Raw genomic sequence first — 21,707 nt, 5'->3', positions numbered from 1 at the left:
AATGTATGAACCATACAAAAATGTCCAATCATTATCATCCAGATAATAATTCACATTTGGTGTTGCTGCAGGATTATTTTCCTGCTGTAGCAAATTGGCTCAAATTAAGATCCTACATCTGTATCACTCACAGACACATTATTTATTTTTTCAACTTTATTTAACCAGGTAGGCCAGTTGAGCACAAGTTCTCATTTACAACTGCGACCTGGCCAAGATTGGAACACTGGGCAATAAATAAGTGACTCAGAAACCAGATAATGTGTTTCCTCTTGACGTCTGTCTTTCCACAAGCACAAATAAGTCACCAAGATCTACATGTAATCAGGACAGTACACACAGGACTGGAGCAACATTACACAGGCTACTAAGCAGCATCATTACGGTATATGATTGCATGCCATTTTACATGAGAATGCTTCAGTAGGAAAACTCCCAAAACCCACTTCAATATTACCAGACAAACAAAATGTTTTTAACAAATGTTTTTAACAGATGCCTACCAACCGTACTTAGGTATTCACTGATCCGTGAGTATACTTTTCTTATTTGGAAATAAACCAAAGTGCAGCAGATAAACTGTAGACCAGCGTAAACAAGGACCTATCACATCAGACTTTACTAGTTCAAGCGAAGTGGCGTCCGATATTATTTATTGTACGAACTGAACTGAGATCAGGGCCCATATTCACAAAGCACCTCAGGAGTAGGAGTGCTAATCTAGCATACATGTTCCTTTTTAGATCATAATGAATAAGATTACATGGACAGGGGATACCTGATCTTAGATCAGCACTCCTACCCTGAGATGATCGACATAGAGCCTCAGAACTAAGCTTCATCAGAGGGTGATAAATACATTCAGTGAATGTCATTATTGGATCACTGAAAACAGTGAAATTGATGGAAGACCAACCGGGCAACTGTATTATATTTCCCCCCCCTTTCCCCCTTTGTTACCATTATACAATCTAGACATGGCCTCAATTCAATTAAACCTGCATTGTGGTGTTAAAGCAGTATAGCTCTTCTTTTCCCATGGTCAAATGAAATGAATTGATAGAGCAGTGTTGGGTACTGTCAAATCCATAGAATTAGGAATCAGAATGGATCATAACAAGAGTGGTGTGATGGAAAACCTCCAATCATGTTGATTTGATCAACATTGCTATCATGTTGACTTAGATGTGATGGTAAGAAGATTAAATCCTGGATTTAACCATAGAGACATAAATCCTAAATCCTACTACTACTGGCCCTAAGCGAGCAGATAACTCTCGCACCTCCGGCACCATATAGGCCTACTTCCCCCTCACGGCAGGGATCCCGGTTCAAACCCAGCATCAGCCCTTCTGCTCCTATCCTGTCATTAAACAATTATTATGAAAAGGACTTTGGAAATTCTGTTCTCCTTTGTAAAAAGGATGAAAAAAAATAAAAGCACTAGTACTAGGTAGAGAAGAAAGTTTGTAAACAAAGGCACAGCGTAAACATTACTAGGGCAGGTTCAATTGAATTTCAGCCTAAATCCCCTCCTTTTAAAACAATTACAGTAGTTAGCAACACATTTTGACAATATGGACATTTCATAAATCTATAGTTATGACTGGTGCATCAAAATGAAGATGTGTTCTTAACAAGAGCTGTGTCCTCTGTCCAGACTCAAAGGCAAGATAAATTAAATGATTCACAACAGTAAACTAGAGACAATTATGGAAAATAAATCATTATTGCTGGTAATACTGTCACAACTGAAACTGAATACAATATGATAGACATGTTATAAATGTGTTATATACATCTTATAAACATTTATATGCAGTAAGAAAGCAGCATTCCACTGCAATGAGGGAAACTATTGCCTATCAATCTACTGCTTATCAATCTATTGCATATCAATCTATTGCATATCAATCTACTGCATATCAATATATTGCCTATCAATATATTGCCTATCAATCTATTGCCTATCAATCTACTGCCTATCAATATATTGCCTATCAATCTACTGCATATCAATATATTGCCTATCAATCTATTGCCTATCAATCTATTGCCTATCAATCCATTTCCTATCAATCTATTGCCTATCAATCTATTGCCTATCAATCTACTGCCTATCAATCCATTTCCTATCAATCTATTGCCTATCAATCTACTGCTTATCAATCTATTGCCTATCAATCTACTGCATATCAATATATTGCCTATCAATCTACTGCCTATCAATCCATTTCCTATCAATCTACTGCATATCAATATATTGCCTATCAATCTATTGCCTATCAATCTATTGCCTATCAATCTACTGCCTATCAATCCATTTCCTATCAATCTATTGCCTATCAATCTATTGCCTATACTGATCCGTGACAGTAATCATTTCTCTCTGTTCATCTCAACATCCTGGCACATTGACTGTGATAAAGCAGCATCTCCAATGACCATTCAACATTTTGCTATGCTTTATTTGAAATAAAAAAACGAAGCGATTTTGGCTTTAAACTAGATCAAACAAGAACAACATGTGAATGAAGATGGCAATAGTGGTGGTGGTGATGATGATCTACACACACGCATGCCTGTGCCAGTCCTAAAGCACTCCTAAGCATGTGCAGATGAATGCCCGGGCAGAGCAGAAATGACTACAGTACTCAGTGCTTGAATAAAAACAGCATCTTTCAAAAAACGAGTGTCAGTGTACAATAAAGTGGTGTGTACAGTGTCTGTGGTGTACAAGGTTTTGGACCATGTGGTTTTCTCTCCCCCTCTTTCCCCCTCCTGGTTCTCCTTCTCTGTCCCTCCACGGAGCTGTATGCCTCGTGGGGTGGCCTGGTTCGGCTTGGATATCCAGGGACCTTGCCTGCACTTCCTCAAGAAGGACAAAATGCAATCCTACTATTCCTGGCCCACGGTCCCACAAACCCACAGGTACACCCGGAGCACAGGGTACAGGCCGGGCCGGGGGGCCTCAGTTTACTGCACAATAAAAAATAAAAAACATTTAGTAATATTCCCTATTTTAAAACCTTCCAATCCCCCTAGATATAGCCAGGACTGTGTTTTTTCTGTGAGGAGGAGGGATATTGTTGTGGTTCGTGAAAAGGCGCTGCATGTGGTTACACAAAATGTCAGATACAACCCCTACTGGGCTTTTTTATCCGATCACGTCTTGTTCATTAGTTTAGCCAGCATCTGTTGTATCTGGAGTCGGGATAGGTTGAGGACAGAGTGTCGTGGTCGCGACCCCCCGGGGCTGCCGGGTACCAGGGGCATGTGGCGCCGCGAGGGGAGACGGGCAGGGCTGCTCTCGGCAGAGCGGCTTCTCTGGATCAACGCCCCAGCTTCCAAGTTACCATGGGGATACTGCTCCGTCTCCAGGGTAGAGGACGAGAACACGTACGACGCCAATCTTCTCAATTGGTTGGGCCTCGGGAAAGAGTGGTGCGGGTGGTGGGGGTGGGGCCTATCCTCCTCCAACTGAAAAAGACCAATAAGAGTGGAGGAGAAAGGCATCAGGTGGGGGTATGGCCAAGAAGACTCCGTATCTTCTCTATCTCTGCTGTCATGGGAATGTCTGTGTGTCTGTCTGGGTCTCTACGTGTCTGGGTCTCTGTGCGTCTGGGTCTCTGTGCGTCTGGGTCTCTGTTTGTATGTGTGTCTGGGTCTCTGTGCATCTGGGTCTCTGTGTGTCTGGGTCTCTGTGTGTCTGGGTCTCTGTTCGTATGTGCGTCTGGGTCTCTGCGTGTCTGGTCTCTGCTTGTATGTGTGTCTGGGTCTCTGTGTGTATGTGTGTCTGGGTCTCTGTGTGTATGTGTGTCTGGGTCTCTGTGTGTATGTGTGTCTGGGTCTCTGTGTGTATGTGTGTCTGGGTCTCTGTGTGTATGTGTGTCTGGGTCTCTGTGTGTCTGGGTCTCTGCTTGTATGTGTGTCTGGGTCTCTCTATGTGTATCTGGGTCTCTGTTTGTATGTGCGTCTGGGTCTCTGTTTGTATGTGCGTCTGGGTCTCTGTTTGTATGTGCGTCTGGGTCTCTGTTTGTATGTGCGTCTGGGTCTCTGTTTGTATGTGCGTCTGGGTCTCTGTTTGTATGTGCGTCTGGGTCTCTGTTTGTATGTGCGTCTGGGTCTCTGTTTGTCTGTGCGTCTGGGTCTCTGTTTGTCTGTGCGTCTGGGTCTCTGTTTGTATGCGCGTCTGGGTCTCTCTATGTGTGTCTGGGTCTCTGTTTGTATGTGTGTCTGGGTCTCTGTTTGTATGTGTGTCTGGGTCTCTATGTGTCTGTGCGTCTGGGTCTCTGTGCATCTGGGTCTCTCTATGTGTGTCTGGGTCTCTCTATGTGTGTCTGTGTCTCTGCTTGTATGTGTGTCTGGGTTTCTCTATGTGTGTCTGGGTCTCTGTGTCTGGGTCTCTCTATGTGTGTCTGGGTCTCTGCTTGTATGTGTGTCTGGGTCTCTGTTTGTATGTGTGTCTGGGTCTCTGTTTGTATGCGCGTCTGGGTCTCTGTTTGTATGCGCGTCTGGGTCTCTGTTTGTATGCGCGTCTGGGTCTCTGTTTGTATGCGCGTCTGGGTCTCTGTTTTTGTATGCGCGTCTGGGTCTCTGTTTTTGTAGGCGCGTCTGGGTCTCTGTTTTTGTAGGCGCGTCTGGGTCTCTGTTTTTGTAGGCGCGTCTGGGTCTCTGTTTTTGTAGGCGCGTCTGGGTCTCTGTTTTTGTAGGCGCGTCTGGGTCTCTGTTTTTGTAGGCGCGTCTGGGTCTCTGTTTTTGTAGGCGCGTCTGGGTCTCTGTTTTTGTAGGCGCGTCTGGGTCTCTGTTTTTGTAGGCGCGTCTGGGTCTCTGTTTTTGTAGGCGCGTCTGGGTCTCTGTTTTTGTAGGCGCGTCTGGGTCTCTGTTTTTGTAGGCGCGTCTGGGTCTCTGTTTTTGTAGGCGCGTCTGGGTCTCTGTTTTTGTAGGCGCGTCTGGGTCTCTGTTTTTGTATGCGCGTCTGGGTCTCTGTTTTTGTAGGCGCGTCTGGGTCTCTGTTTTTGTAGGCGCGTCTGGGTCTCTGTTTTTGTAGGCGCGTCTGGGTCTCTGTTTTTGTAGGCGCGTCTGGGTCTCTGTTTTTGTAGGCGCGTCTGGGTCTCTGTTTTTGTATGCGCGTCTGGGTCTCTGTTTTTGTAGGCGCGTCTGGGTCTCTGTTTTTGTAGGCGCGTCTGGGTCTCTGTTTTTGTATGCGCGTCTGGGTCTCTGTTTTTGTATGCGCGTCTGGGTCTCTGTTTTTGTATGCGCGTCTGGGTCTCTGTTTTTGTATGCGCGTCTGGGTCTCTGTTTGTATGCGCGTCTGGGTCTCTGTTTGTATGCGCGTCTGGGTCTCTGTTTGTATGCGCGTCTGGGTCTCTGTTTGTATGCGCGTCTGGGTCTCTGTTTTTGTATGCGCGTCTGGGTCTCTGTTTGTATGCGCGTCTGGGTCTCTGTCTGTGCGTCTGGGTCTCTGTCTGTGCGTCTGGGTCTCTGCGCGTCTGGGTCTCTGTTTGTATGTGTGCCTGGGTCTCTGTTTGTATGTGTGTATGGGTCTCTGTCTGTATGTGTGTCTGGGTCTCTGCAAGTCTGGGTCTCTGCGACTGTGCGTCTCTGCACGTCTGGGTCTCTGCGCGTCTGGGTGTCTCGGGTCTCTGTCTGTATGTGTGTCTCGGGTCTCTGTCTGTATGTGTATCGGTCTCTGGGTCTCTGCGTCCGAGCGACTGGGTCTCTGTGCGTCTGGGTTTCCGCACGTCTGGGTGTCTGGGTCTCCGCACGTCTGGGTGTCTGGGTCTCCGCGCGTCTGGGTCTCCGCGCGTCTGGGTCTCCGCGCGTCTGGGTCTCCGCGCGTCTGGGTCTCCGCGCGTCTGGGTCTCCGCGCGTCTGGGTCTCCGCGCGTCTGGGTCTCCGCGCGTCTGGGTCTCCGCGCGTCTGGGTCTCTATGTGTCTGGGTGCATGTTGCAGTGAGCCCACCACACGCACAGACAGCAGAACTATAATGGGAGGGATCTCTTTTTTGGGAGGGATAAACGAGACCTATGCACAATCGTTTGGGTGGGGTTTTATTTTAAAAAAGGATGATGTTCGAGTGTTTCAGTTTTTGCCGACTGTCACTGGACATGGATATGCAGGTACAGGCCAATAATATTTTGTCAAGATATTTAAATCGGGTTTCGAAGAGGCAGAGATTGACATGGCGCGGAGAAAGGAGAAACATATCACTACTTGTGTTGTGGAACAGTTTTTGTGTACTGGAACAGTTTACCATCATGACCCATAACACTCCTACAGTACATGCTCCTTTGATTGACACATGTGAATCAGATACATATTTGCTATCAGAACATGCACTGACACCACAGCATCATCCTGCATCATCAGCACAAAATGGTTGAAATGGCTGCTATCTTGAACAGGTCTCTAGAAAAATATATCTTTGTATCAATGAGAAAATAATAATGATTAAACCAAATAAAAACTAAAGGGAACACTTGATATGGATATTCTATCTGTAGATGCTCTACAGACTATCAGTAACATTTCAACTAACTACTAACTCTAACCTCAGTGGTTTAAAGTACTTACGTAAAAATACTTTCTTGGGGTTATCTGTACTTTACTTGACTTAGTACTTTACTTGACAACCTTCACTTTTTACTTCACTGCATTCCTAAAGAAAATAATGTACTTTTTACACCATACATTTACTCTGACAACCTAAATGTACTCGTTACATTTTGAATGCTGAGCAGGACACGAAAATTGTCAAATTTCATTTATCAAGAAAACATCCCTGGTCATCCCTACTGCCTCTGGCCTGGCGGACTCACTAAACACAAATGCTTTGTTTGTAAATGATGTGAGTGGCTATGCGTACATTTTGTTTGTAAATGATGTGAGTGGCTATGCGTACATTTTGTTTGTAAATGATGTCTGAGTGGCTATGCGTACATTTTGTTTGTAAATGATGTGAGTGGCTATGCGTACATTTTGTTTGTAAATGATGTGAGTGGCTATGCGTACATTTTGTTTGTAAATGATGTCTGAGTGGCTATGCGTGCATTTTGTTTGTAAATGATGTCTGAGTGGCTCTGCGTACATTTTGTTTGTACATTTACATTTACATTTAAGTCATTTAGCAGACGCTCTTATCCAGAGCGACTTACAAATTGGTGCATTCACCTTATGATATCCAGTGGAACAACCACTTTACAATAGTGCATCTAACTCTTTTAAGGGGGGGGGGGGGGGGGGTTAGAAGGATTACTTTATCCTATCCTAGGTATTCCTTAAAGAGGTAGGGTTTCAGGTGTCTCCGGAAGGTGGTGATTGACTCCGCTGACCTGGCGTCGTGAGGGAGTTTGTTCCACCATTGGGGTGCCAGAGCAGCGAACAGTTTTGACTGGGCTGAGCGGGAACTGTACTTCCTCAGAGGTAGTTTGTAAATTTGTAAATGATGGTTTGTAAATGATGTCTGAGTGGCTATGCGTACATTTTGTTTGTAAATGATGTCTGAGTGGCTCTGCGTACATTTTGTTTGTAAATGATGTCTGAGTGGCTATGCGTACATTTTGTTTGTAAATGAGTGTCTGAGTGTTGGAGTGTGCCCCTGGCTATCCATACATTTTGAAAACAAGAAAATGGTGCCGTCTGCTTTGCTTAATATAAGGAATTTTAAATGATTTATACTTTTACTTTTGATACTGAAGTATAATTTAGCAATTACATTTACTTTTGATACTTAAGTATATTTAAAACCAAATACTTTTCGACTTTTACTCAAGTAGTATTTTACTGGCTGATTTCACCTCTACTTGAGTAACTTTCTATTAAGGTATCTGTACTTTTACTCAAGTATGACAATTGGGTACTTTTTCCACCACTGCCTAACCCTAGCTCTAAACCTGACCTTAACCCTTATCCTATCGCTAAACTTAACCCTTACACTTTATCTAAACCTAACCCTAACCGTAGCAAGCAATTGCTCATCAACAGATAGTTGATAGTATGACCATCTGCAGATCCTTTACAGATGGAAAATCAAACTTTCACTCCACCCATTTTAGTGACGGAAATCTATGTAACTGCCCAAGTGAATGTTATTAAAACTATGGCTGTAATTCAGTCATTGCAGATAACAGTTCCTCCACACTGCTGTGCTTCATGAAGTTTGTTTGCACAGCTGTGTGTCCCGGATGGAGGAAGTACATTTTCTATAGGAATCTGCAGTGCTGTCGCATACACTGGGTGACGTACTAAATACAACACTACCGGTATAAACACAGTACCAATATTATTCATGGACTTTGTGACAGCTTTGTCATTACAGGCTTTAGTCAGTGGATAGATGAAGCGGAAATACAGTAAGCTCTGCACTGCACTGAAAATGATCAAATGAACAGTGGGTATACATCCACGTATACGGACCTTCAAAAAGTAACTACCAAAGCCTGACAAGATTAAGAATAAGTATACCATTCTTTCAAATTGTGTCCAGTTACATTGTGGACACAGGAAATAACAGGGGAACCTAGACATAAACCCGCAAAAAGACAAACACAGATGCAGACAAAGACAGTCCCATTTCAATTTAATTCATATGGACCCCAAACCAGACAAACACACACACCAACACACAAACCATTTCTCTACCCCACAGCCCATTGCTCTTACCTGTCCGTGAGCTCCAAAGTACTCCGACTGTGGCCGTGGTCTGTGTCCACGGCTATGAGGCAGAGTGTGATAACCTGGGTACCCAGGACTGGCCCCATTAGAACCCTCCCCTTCTGGCGGCGCCCCAACGCCTCCTGCTCGCATCTTTGGCCTCACCACCACCTCTCCACCTCCAGCTCCCCGTAACCTCCTCCACTCCTCCATTTCGTCTAGGGGCCTCAGCTCCTCAGGTTCCTCATCGGTGGTGGGCCCCGAGGTGGTGGGCTCAGCCCTTGGGCCCAGGAGACCCAGGAAGTCCTGGAGCTCAGTCTCCTTGTCGATGATCACCCACTCCTTGCTGTCAAAGTCTTCCTCCTCGGCGAGTGGTACAGACCGGATGAACGCGTTACTGTGGGCCTCGGGGTCGGCCACAGAGGCTACGGAGACCTCTTGACCTGGTCTACCACTGCCACCCTGCCGGTCCCCACCTCCTCCCTCCAGGGAGTGCATCTGGGCCGGCTGGGAGGACTGCACGTGGCGGGACGGGGATCCCAGGATGTCCATACGAGACCTGGTAGGGAGACACAAAATCATTGTCAAAAACCTTGGTAAATGTTCATTTTGACTGTGTGCATGTGTGTTGTGTTTTAATGTGTTTTCAGTGTATGTGTGTGTTTGTTTGTGTCCCCCGGGGGGGCCAGCGGGCTCTGAAAATGTAATAATATATATATTTTTGGGTGGGGGGGGGGGGCTGGAGGTCACGTCACAAGCCATGGCAAAAATATTTTGAATTACAGGAGATTAGATATAAAACTGCAATTTTCCTCTCTGCCACATTTCCCTCCCTTGCTCAGACCTTGCAGTGAAGCCCTGTGAAACTGTGGTACACCACTGGTCTCAGGGTAGTAAGTTAGTGGTCTGTTGAAATCCCTTAAGTGGTCGGTGGAGTTAACTCCCTCCTGGTTAGCCCTGTCCAGGGGTGACGTTGTCCGGGCCACAGGATCTCCTAACCCTGTCTCCCGACCCACGTGTCTCAGTCCCAAGTAGTTATGCTGCAATAGCTTGTATGTGCTGGGGGAGCTAGGGTCAGCCTGTCTTATCTGGTGTACCGTGATCTTAGGCTCCCACTCCATCTCTTTCTTTTTTGTTGTTGTTTTGGGACCCGTGGTCCGTATTGACGCCATTCTGGGTCCGGATCCGAACTGCAGTCGACCTGTTGAGTATGGCTGCTCTATAGCCATGGTTACTATCTGACCCTGTTGGTCATCTATGAACGTTTGAACATCTTGAAAAAACGATCTGGCCCTAATGGCCATGTACTCTTATGATCTCTACCCAATACAACCAGCAGAGGACTGGCCACCCCTCGCAGCCTGGTTCCTCTCTAGGTTTCTTCCCAGGTTCCTGTCTTCTAGGGAGTTTTTCCTAGCCAATGCTTGATCTTTGGGGGTTTACGCTGGTGCTGATGCAAAAAGGGCTTTATAACATCTATTTGATTGATTGATGTGTGGTGTGTACATAAAGTATACATACGCACAACAGTGTTTAAGTTGTCTGCACTATACACTGAGTGTACAAAACATTAGAAGCACCTTCCTAATATTGAGCTGAACCCCCTTTTGCACTCAGAACAGCGCAATTGGGGCATGGACTGTACAAGTTGTCAAAAGCATTCCACAGGGAGGCTGGCCCATGTTGACTCCAGTGCTTCCCAAAGTTGTGTCAAGTTGGCTGGATTTCCTTTGGATGGTGGACTATTCTTGATACACACAGGAAACTGTTGTGCATGAAAAACCCAGTAGCATTGCAATTCTTGACTCAAACCAGTGATCCAGGAACCTACTAGCATTTATTTATTTTTCCAGGTAAGTTGACTGAGAACACATTCTAATTTACAGCAATGACCTGGGGAATAGTTACAGGGGAGAGGAATGAGCCAAATGTAACCTGGGGATGATTAGGTGACCAGATTGGGAATTTATCCAGGACACCAGGGTTAACCCCCCTACTCTTACAATAAGTGCCATGGGATCTTTTAGTGACCACAGAGTCAGGACACCGTTTAACATCCAATCCGAAAGACAGCACCCTACACAGGGCAATGCCCCCAATCACTGCTCTGGGAAAGAGTGCCTCCTACTGGCCCTCCAACACCACTTCCAGCAGCATCTCATCTCTCATCCAGGGCCCAAACAGGACCAACCCTGCTTAGCTTCAAAAGCAAGCCAGCAGCGGGATGCAGGGTGGTATGCTGCTGGCCATATCCTGTTCAAAAGCACTTAAATATTTTGTCTTGCCCATTCACCCTCTAAATGGCACACATACACAATCCATGTCTCTATTGTCTCAAGGCTTAAAAATCTTTCTTTAACCTGTCTCCTCCCCTTTATCCACATTGATTGAAGTGGATTTAACAAGTGACATCAATAAGAGATCATATCTTTCTCCTGGACTCACCTGGTCAGTCTGTCATGGAAAGAGCTGGTGTTCCTAATGTTTTGTACACTCAGTGTATAGCGCCCTCACCCTCGTTTGTCGTAGATGTCTGGTCTCCCGTCTGCGGCGGACAGACGATCTGACTCTGGGCTGTTGATCCTCCGGTACCGCAGAGCGCAGACCTGAGCACCAGTCATTTCTGGAGGAGCTCCACCCACGAGGGCATCAGGACACGTCCCTCTAGCAGGCTCCTCTTCCTCCGCAGCCAACTGCCCCTGGGGGAAAGGGCGTTTCTAGGGTTACCACTGTTAACCATCACTGTCAAGAGTTAGACCTATTGTGTACTGCAGGTATATAGCAGCTTGAACTCTATTGTAAAGGTGTTATTATTTACTTTACCATGTTTGAGCACTTTCAATTCATTGTAAACACAGTACCTGAAATACAGTTGAAGTCAGAAGTTTACATACACCTTAGCCAAATACATTTAATCTCAGTTTTTCACAATTCCTGACGTTTATTCCTAGTAACAATGTCCTGTTTTAGGTCAGTTAGGATCACCACTTTATTTTAAGAATGTGAAATGTCAGAATAATAGTAGAGAGAATGATTTATTTCAGCTTTTATTTCTGTAATAACATTCCCAGTGGGTCAGAAGTTTACATACATTCAATTAGTATTTGGTAGCATTGCCTTTAAATTGTTTAACTTGGGTCAAACATTTTGGGTAGCCTTCCACAATAAGTTGGGTGAATTTCGGCCCATTCCTCCTAACATAGCTGGTGTAACTGAGTCAGGTTTGTAGGCATCTTTGCTCGCACACACTTTTTCAGTTCTGCCCACACATTTTCTATAGGATTGAGGTCAGGGCTTTGTGATGGCTACTCCAATACCTTGATTTTGTTGTCCTTAAGCCATTTTGCCACAACTTTGGAAGTATGCTTGGGGTAATTGTCCATTTCGAAGACCCATTTGCGACCAAGCTTTTAACTGCCTGACTGATGTCTTGAGATGTTGCTTCAATATATCCACATAATTTTCCTTCCTCGTGATGCCAACTATTTTGTGAAGTGCACCAATCCTTCCTGCAGCAAAGCACCCCCACAACATGATGCTGCCACCCCCATGCCTCACGGTTGGGAGGGTGTTCTTCGGCTTGCAAGCCTCACCCTTTTTCCTCCAAACATAACGATGGTCATTATGACCAAACAGTTAAATTTTGTTTTATCAGACCAGGGGACATTTCTCCAAAAAGTACAATCTTAGTTCCCATGTGGAGATGCATACCATAGTCTGGCTTTTTTATGGCGGTTTTGGAACAGTTTTTTAGTTTAGTTTATTAATTCGACCATTTAAAAAAACAAGCACACATAAAACTTAAAAGCCATACATGCACATGAATAAAATCATCGAGGAAAACACACAATAAAGTCTGGGACTTATTTCCATTGTGGTCCTCTTGAGACAAGATGGCTATACAAGATCGAACACGGTATGGCAGTGAAATAATAAAACAAAAACATAAAAGAAGAACATCTATCTCATCATTCCAGTTACATCATAGGGGTTATTCATATGGGCACAGAGGACATCAAACATATTTTTACTTTATTTTTTAAAGATGTCCAGAGAGGACGTTGTTTTTATAGGCAGAGGCAACTCATTCCATTCTGAGGCTCCAGTATACAAGAAAGTACCTTTCCCAGCATTACTCCTGAACCTGTATAAGCACACATCAGCAACACCTGATCTGGTGCTGTGATTGTGTGCATCCCTAACACAAGGAAAGTTGTCACGTTCTGACCTTAGTTCCTTTTTTATGTCTTTATTTTAGTTTGGTCAGGGCGTGAGTTGGGGTGGGCATTCTATGTTGTTTTTCTATGTTTTGTTCTAGTCGTTATATTTCTATGTGTTTGGCCTAGTATGGTTCTCAATCAGAGGCAGGTGTCGATCATTGTCTCTGATTGAGAATCATACTTAGGTAGCCTGTTTTCCCACTATGGCTTGTGGGTAGTTATTTTCTGTTTAGTGTTTTTGTTTGCACCTTACAGAACTGTTCGTTTGTCGGTTTGTTGTTTTTGTTCAGTATTCATTCTTTATTAAATTATTATGAATACGTACCACGCTGCACTTTGGTCTTCTTCCACCAACGACAACCGTTACAAAAGTAGTCACTTAAATATCTGGGCGCAGGACCATAAATACTCCTGTAAACCAAACCTAGTCTAATCTGGGACACCCTAGCCTCAACAGGCAGCCAGTTTAGTTCCTGAAAGCAGCTCCTGCCTATGTGAGTACGTGGACTCACCTTCAATACTACCCTGATCAGCTAATTCTAGGCTATCTGGAGCTTCCCCTTCATAAGTTTAGATAAGCCCCCAAACCAGCAATTACTAGCATAGTCAATGTCATTGAATGAGGGCAGTAGCTAGCACTTTCAGGGAGTCCTTATCAAGAAGCTTGGACTTTCTAGCCAAAAACTTAGTCCTGGCATTAACCTTCCCTAGCACCTTATTGGCCATGCTCACACCTCCCAAGCTTCCATCAAGGATAAATCCCAAGTAGCTAACAGAGGTTTTAGTAGTCAGCACCTCACCCCCTAACTCCACTCTGATTTCAGACAACCTACACAATTTAGGTCTGGATCCAGTGGTTTATTCATTGCTGAGCAGCCTTTCAGGTTATGTCGATATAGGACTCGTTTTACTGTGGATACAGATACTTTTGTACCTGTTTCCTCCAGCATCTTCACAAGGTCCGTTGCTGTTGTTCTGGGATTGATTTGCACTTTTTGCACCAAAGTACGTTAATCTCTAGGAGACAGATGAACGAGTCTCTAGGAGTCTCCTTCCTGAGCGGTATGACGGCTACGTGGTCCCATGGTGTTTATACTTGCATGCTATTGTTTGTACAGATGAACGTGGTACCTTCAGGCATTTGGAAATTGCTCCCAAGGATGAACCAGACTTGTGGAGGTCTACAATTTGTTTTGGCAGATTTATTTAGATTTTCTCATGATGTCAAGCAAAGAGGCACTGAGTTTGAAGGTAGGCCTTGAAATACATCCACAGGTACACCTCCAATTGACTCAAATGATGTCAATTAGCCTATCAGAAGCTTCTAAAGCCATGACATCATTTTCTGGATTTTTCCAAGCTGTTTAAAGGTACAGTCAACTTAGTGTATGTAAACTTGTGACCCACTGGAATTGTGATACAGTGAATTATAAGTGAAATAATCTGTCTGTAAACAACTGTTGGAAAAATGACTTGTGTCATGTACAAGTAGATGTCCTAACCGACTTGCCAAAACTATAGTTTGAAAAACGAGTTTTAATGACTCAAACCTAAGTGTATGTAAACTTCTGACTTCAACTGTATATCTCCTGGTCTATCTACAACCAGGTATGTCTATATCATTGAAATGAGAATGAGACCCCATTCAAGTCAATGATGGTATAATGAGTGGACTGGCTACCATTGCGAGTGTACCCATAGGAATAAATCAGGACGTAAAAGCAGGAAGTAAAAGCAGGAAGTGGACTCATCAATATGTGTCTTGGCTAGAAGGGATCCTGATTTTTTTTGTTGCATTTTTGCTAACTCTAACCCTTTTCCTAACCTTAACCTAATTCTCCTAACCTGCTACATTAATTATCCTAACCTGCTGAATACGTTCTCCTAACCTGCTACAAAACATAAAATCTGATGTTAATTTGACAAAAGCTGGATCCCGTCTAGCCATGACCATCAATCTGTGCCGTGATATGCTTATTCAACTCAACTGACATTACAAAAAATACATTCCATTGCATGAGCCACATAAGTTAAATGAACATTTTACATTACCATGGAAATGATTGCATCACAATACCAGGCAGCCATTGCAAGTGCACCCATGAGTTTACCAGTCAAATTGTCAGTGTTAGAGCTTGCAAGCCCATTCTATTCATTCTATTTCTATGGTCTATATCCTCTGAACGTAATAGATGGTAATTGAAAACCAACAAGAAAGTAAACTATCCCTTCTAATGTACTTCTACCGTTTGAATATATTTAAAGACTGTAAGGCAATGTTTCATAGTGCTGACAGTACCACAGTGAGATACAATGAGGACATATTAGATGGTCCCTCCCGTACCTTGCTGATGCTAATCCTGAGTTGGTTGCGGTTTAAGTCGGTGTCGTTCCACGCCTCGGCTTCCACCTGGGGAGGTGTCCCCTCGCAAGGCCTGCTGGGTACTGCAGGTGGAGCGTTCTCCTGGTCACTCAGGTGCTCGTCTTGTAGAACGTCATCTGTGTTCTCCCTCGGCAGCTCCCCAGGAACCAGAGTCACGTTCACCACCCTGGGAAAACACAGAACATGGACTGATATTGACTTGTTTCTTTATTTTTTATTCATTCTTTCATTACCTGTATTTAACAAGGTAAGTTAATGAGAACATTCTCAATTATTACATTATTACATTAATGAGAGCACATTCTCTTTTACAAAATGACCAGGCGATTAATTAAATTAGTGTCGTTGTCGAAAATATCCTATATCACTTCAAATGCAAACAGTGTGTTACAAATCCTCACAGTTGCATTCTAAATCTGAATGAATTGTCACAACCCAGCATTAGACTGTTTGTTCCTGATTCTTTAAGTGAATTAGGCTACAGGTAAATGGGAATTGTGTAATCTCTTGGCTGGCTAGATGTTTTCATATTTTATATTGATGTGTCCAAAATGTTTTGAAGTGTGATTCCCCTAGAATTCCTTTCTTCTTTCTGCTGTTAAATCTTGTTAATAAGTAGTGGATAGACTGTTCATCTTCATGTGGATGCCTTTTTAATGTTTTGAAGTGTGATTCGCTTTTCATTTTACACAACAGTGCGTTACAAATCCACACAGTTGCATAAAGCTAAATAGCTCATTTTGATTCCCTTACCCGATCACGGCGGGAGTCTGTCGTGTGTTCTGTTGAGGTGGCGTTGACGTGCTGGTGGACAGAGGCACTCCATCCGTCCCTCCCTTCTCCCAATCAAAAGGCTCGTTCTCTGTGATGATATGTTCCTTCATACTGTTCTCAAAGACCGACATCAGCAACTGCATAGACGATCACAGGGAAAAGGTTTTCGGAAAATGTAAGTAAGGTATAAAGTTGAAATTCAACCAAACCTGCTATACAATAATAAGCTTTACTTTAAGTACAAAAATTTACTTTTCTTCGGACGGTTTTTGAATAGTTTCATTACTGAAAATGAAGAGAGAGGGTATGGTATGGGAGTTAGTCTCACATTGCCACACTTCCATGTCTTGTTCACTCTGCTATTGAAATGAACGCCAGAAAAACAAGGTTGAATGGGGGATAAATAATTAGAATGCACGTGCAGGGAGTGAACAGTAGGTACCTGGTAATCTGGTTTGGTGAAGTAGTCAAGGCCTAAAACATGATCCAGGAAGATGTAAAACTCAGAAGGCATGTGTTTGAGCAGCATTCTGTGGTCGTAGCGCTCTTTAATCTGACCCACTTGCTCCTGGTAACAAACAAGGGATACAGTAGAAAGTATTAGATACCAGTTGAGCCCAGCAAACACCAGTAGACACTAGTAACCATTCTCTACTGCAGGGTTTCTTCATCCTGGTCCTGGAGACCCAAAGGGTGCACATGTTATTTTTGCCCTAGCGCTACACACCTGATTCCACTAGTGAAAGGTTTGATGATGAGTTGATTAGTGGAATCAGGTGTGTAGCGCTAGGGCAAAAATAACAATGTGCAACTCTTCGGGTCCCCTAGACCAGGATGAAGAAATATTGGAAACAACTGATATTGGGAATTGTAATAATTATAATAGCAACAGTAGATAGTAGCTCACCTTATCTTTAATTTTTCTCCATGGTAACTGACCGACTGCAAACTCTACCAACATGTAAAATAGCGACCATAGATCGTCATGGCGACCCATTTCCTGAGAAGGTAAAAAATTGATTAATCAGATAATAATTTTCATAATTTACTGGAGTACATACACAACAGCTATTTTAGATTTCCTGACAAACTGATGTAACATAAAACCCTCAGGTTGGAATTAATTTGTAGTTCATTTAAGTTTTTCACCCCAAAAAGACACTTACTTTGTTTTTATGAGCATTTACTGACGCATAACGAACAGTTCCTCGAAATCCCGCCACAGTTCTGGGCTGGAAAATAAAATGCGGTGAGTTCTTTTCAGGACGAAACCTGAAACATAATTTCCCACAGACAACTAGAAAGAAAACGATTGATGGAACTAAAGTACTTAAATGAAAACCTAAAACGAGACGACAAAGGATATGGAAAATATCTCAGACAGGGAGAGATAATAAAAACGTAAATGGGATCAAGCACCTTACTGATGAGACGGATCACAAGCATGCGCTTCGAACAGAAAAGCCCAAAAAGGAACAGCAAAACTGCAAAACATAAAACCACACAGGTGAATAAGGAACAGCATCACATGGCAGCATAACATCTGTAAAAACCTTAAAGGAAAAATCAACTTAAAACTATCTTTTAGTATTTTTTCATTAGTCCACTGTTGATACAGTCCCAAAATGTTTTGCATGTGTCTTGGGGACTGCATCAACAGTGGCCTAATGAAAAAAAATACCAAAAGATAGTTGCGAGTAGATTTGTCCTTTAACATCAACGCTATGTGAACATATAAAAAGGCAATTTCCAAATAAATTATGCATTAATTAACGTTAACAAACTATTAACTAATGAATTTACAAAGCTTAAGGCATAACTTAAATGTACCATAATCAGATGACATCATCTTCTTGGACATCTTCCTAATGTTTCTAGTTTCTAATTGTCATTGGCATCTCTGATACAATAACTGGAAACGGGCATGTGCACCACCATTTTGATAGTAACACCCATTCCATTCTGAAGGAAGTCCCAGGAATAGTGCCTCAGAAATGGCATGTTAGAATTTACAACAGTGTGTTTGTGTGTGCGTGCGTGTGTGCATGTGTGTGCGTGAGTGTGTGTGTGTGTGTTGTCCCCTCGCTGTTCTATATCTGCAGTAAAGGCCTGCCTATCTAATCGATGACTGGAGGCTGAGTCAGCAAGAAGAAAAACAGAAAGAATCTCCCCTGTTGCCCAGGCTAGCCAACTGTATATTAGCCTGTCTCAGGCTAGTCAACTGTATATTAGCCTGTATCAGGCTAGCCAACTGTATATTAGCCTGTATCAGGCTAGCCAACTCTATATTAGCCTGTATCAGGCTAGCCAACTGTATATTAGCCTGTATCAGGCTAGCCAACTGTATATTAACCTGTATCAGGCTAGCCAACTGTATATTAGCCTCAATCAGGGTAGCAAACTGTATATTAGCCTGAATCAGGCTAGCCAACTGTATATTAGCCTGTATCAGGCTAGCCAACTGTATCAAATCAAATCTAATTTTATTGGTCACATACACATGATTAGCAGATGTTAATGTGAGTGTAGTGAAATGCTTGTGCAGTAATGTGCAGTAATATCTAACAAGTAATCTAACAATTCCACAACAACTATCTAATACACACAAATCTAAGTAAAGGGATGGAATAAGAATATGTACATGTAAATATATGGATGAGCAATGACCGTGCGGCATAGGCAAGATGCAATAGATGGTAGTATAGAATACAGTATATACAGATGAGATGAGTAATGCAAGCTGTAAACATGATTAAAGTGGCATTATTAAAGTGACTAGTGATCCATTTATTAAAGTTGCCAGTGATTTTGAGTCTGTATGTAGGCAGCAGCCTCTCTGTGTTCGTGACGGCTGTTTAACAGTCTGATGGCCATGATATAGAAGCTGTTTTTCAGTCTCTCGGTCCCAGCTTTGATGCACCTGTACTGACCTCGCCTTCTGGAGGGAAGTGGGGTGAACAGGCATTGGCTCGGGAGGTTGTTGTCCTTGATGATCTTTTTGGCCTTTCTGTGACATCGGGTGCTGTAGGTGTCCTGGAGGGCAGGTAGCTTGCCCACGGTGATGCGTTGTGCAGACCGCACCACCCTCTGGAGAGCTTTGCGGTTGTGGGCGGTGCAGTTGCCGTACCAGGCGGTGATACAGCCTGACAGGATGCTCTCAATTGTGCATCTGTAAAAGTTTGTGAGGGTTTTAGGTGACAAACCAAATTATTCAGCCTCCTGAGGTTGAAGAGGCACTGTTGAGCCTTCTTCACCACACTGTCTGTGTGGGTGGACCATTTCAGTTTGTCCGTGATGTGTACACCGAGGAACTTAAAACTTTCCACCTGATGTCCCGTCGATGTGGATAGGGGAATGCTCCCTCTGGTGTTTCCCTGAAGTCCACGATCATTTCCTTTTTTTTGTTGATGTTGAGTGAGAGGTTGTTTTCCTAACATCACACTCTGAGTGCCCTCACCTTCTCCCTGTAGGCTGTTTCGTCATGGTTGGTAATCAAGCCCACTACTGTTGAGTCGTCTGCAAACTTGATGATTGAGTTAGAGGCGTGCATGGCCACGCAGTCATGGGTGAACAGGGAGTACAGGAGGGGGCTGAGGACGCACCCTTGTGGGGCCCCAGTGTTGAGGATCAGCGAAGTGGAGCTGTTGTTTCCTACCATCACCACCTGGGGGCGGTCCGTCAGAAAGTCCAGAACCCAATTGCACAGGGCGGGGTTGATACACAGGGCCTCAAGCTTAATGATGAGCTTGGAGGGTACTATGGTGTTGAATGCTGAGCTGTAGTCAATTAACAGCATTCTTACATAGGTATTCCTCTTTTCCAGATGGGATAGGGCAGTGTGCAGTGTGATGGCGATTGCATTGTTCGTGAACCTATTGGTGTATGCAAATTGAAGTGGGTCTAGGGTGGAAGGTAAGGTGGAGGTGATATGATCCTTGATTAGTCTCTCAAAGCATTTTATGATGACAGAAGTGAGTGCTATATTAGCCCGTATCAGGCTAGCCAACCGTATATTAGCCCGTATCAGGCTAGCCAACCATATATTAGCCTGTATCAGGCTAGCCAACCGTATATTAGCCCGTATCAGGCTAGCCAACCGTATATTAGCCCATACCAGGCTAGCCAACTGTATATTAGCCCGTATCAGGCTAGCCAGCTGTATATTAGCCCGTATCAGGCTAGCCAGCTGTATATTAGCCCGTATCAGGCTAGCCAGCTGTATACAGGCTGATACAGGCTAGACAACTGTATATTAGCCCGTATCAGGCTAGCCAGCTGTATATTAGCCCGTATCAGGCTAGCCAGCTGTATACAGGCTGATACAGGCTAGACAACTGTATATTAGCCCGTATCAGGCTAGCCAGTTGTATATTAGCAGGTATCAGGCTAAACAACTGTATATTAGCCTGCATCAGGCTAGCCATCTGTATATTAGCCTGCATCTTGTTTGCCAACTGTCAGTGGTGGGAAAAGTACCCAATTGTCATACTTGAGTAGACGTAAAGATATGTTAACAGAAAATGACTGAAGTAAAAGTGAAAGTCGCCCAGTAAAAAACGACTTGAGTAAAAGTCTAAAAGTATTTGGTTTTAAATATACTTAAGTATCAAAAGTAAAAGTATAAATCATTTCAAATTCCTTATATTAGGCAAAGCATACGGCCACATTTTCTAGTTTTTATTTATTTATGGATAGTCAGGGGCACAGTGGCAGGTGCGGAGTTTGACTGGGGCGGTACACCTGTCAAACGGTAACGCAGGTGTCCTAAGGCGAGCTCAGGGTGGACAGAAACCTCCCGTGGAGCAGAAGGGCTAAAGCTTGCTTGATCTTGATTTTCAGTATGAATCCAACTATCAGACATAATTTACAAACGAAGCATGTGTTTAGTGCGTCCACGATATCAGACGCAGTAGGGATGACCAGGGATGTTCTCTTAATAAGTTTGAATTAGACCATTTTCTGTCCTGCTAAACACTCAAAATGTAACGAGTACTTTAGGGTGTCAGGGAAAATATATGGAGTAAAAAGATCATAATTTTCTTTAGGAATGTAGTGAAGTAAAAGTAGTCAAAATTTTTAATAATAAAGTAAAGTACAGATACCCCAAAAAACGACTTAAGTAGTACTTTAAAGTAATTTTACTTAAGTACTTTACAACACTGCCAACTGTATATTAGCCTATATAATATTATATATATTGTTGTTAGAATGATTCAATAGCTTTGAATATTAACATACCGTAATACATGACATTAACAAAATCCTTCCATGGCTACTTACCGGTCGAACCTCCCCGGTAGTGTTGGTGTACTGGCGAGCCAGGCCAAAGTCTAACATGAAGCACTTTCTATAGGTGGAGGGGAGTCGACCCATAGCAAAGTTAGACTGGGAAAACAACAGAGAAACAGATTGAGTTGAGGACATCACAGGAATATCAACAGGTGAAGCCCAAAGCAGTGTTTCCCCCTATCATTGTATAGACGTGACACTAGCTTTTGCCCAACACCTAAACAAATTAGACTTCTATTGGTTTTAATTGACAATATTGGCGCCAATAAGGCCTAGATGTTACGTTGAGGCTCACTAACCCAAAATGCTATCAATTTTTGAGCACACAGACTGAGATCAACATGGTCTCTCTTACGGCTGCTTAATTAATCAAATTCCGATCCAAA

The 21,707-nt window shown here is 43.4% G+C and overlaps 1 protein-coding gene across 5 annotated transcripts in view; it reads right to left on the bottom strand.

Annotated features, from left to right (window-relative positions):
• Positions 1 to 21,707, bottom strand: part of LOC129836488 (tau-tubulin kinase 1-like) — a 50,333-nt gene that overhangs the window by 13,250 nt on the left and 15,376 nt on the right. For 4 of the 5 annotated variants that reach the window (XM_055902760.1, XM_055902758.1, XM_055902761.1 and 1 more), the window contains 8 exons: positions 21,313 to 21,417; positions 17,199 to 17,264; positions 16,940 to 17,032; positions 16,475 to 16,600; positions 16,012 to 16,169; positions 15,220 to 15,424; positions 11,170 to 11,354; positions 8,665 to 9,214 (listed from right to left, as the gene is read on the bottom strand). In XM_055902760.1, the coding sequence (XP_055758735.1) occupies positions 8,665 to 9,214; positions 11,170 to 11,354; positions 15,220 to 15,424; positions 16,012 to 16,169; positions 16,475 to 16,600; positions 16,940 to 17,032; positions 17,199 to 17,264; positions 21,313 to 21,417 (1,488 nt within the window). Of the gene's footprint in view, positions 1 to 8,664; positions 9,215 to 11,169; positions 11,355 to 15,219; positions 15,425 to 16,011; positions 16,170 to 16,474; positions 16,601 to 16,939; positions 17,033 to 17,198; positions 17,265 to 17,451; positions 17,517 to 21,312; positions 21,418 to 21,707 lie in introns of those variants that run through there. The other variant, XM_055902762.1, reaches the window with a different exon arrangement.

Source organism: Salvelinus fontinalis, chromosome 37 (assembly GCF_029448725.1).
Source record: "Salvelinus fontinalis isolate EN_2023a chromosome 37, ASM2944872v1, whole genome shotgun sequence".
In the NCBI taxonomy this organism is placed as follows: Eukaryota; Metazoa; Chordata; class Actinopteri; order Salmoniformes; family Salmonidae; genus Salvelinus; species Salvelinus fontinalis.
The sequence above is the reverse complement of the archived record's forward strand: the minus strand, read 5'-3'. Positions and strand labels throughout refer to the sequence as shown.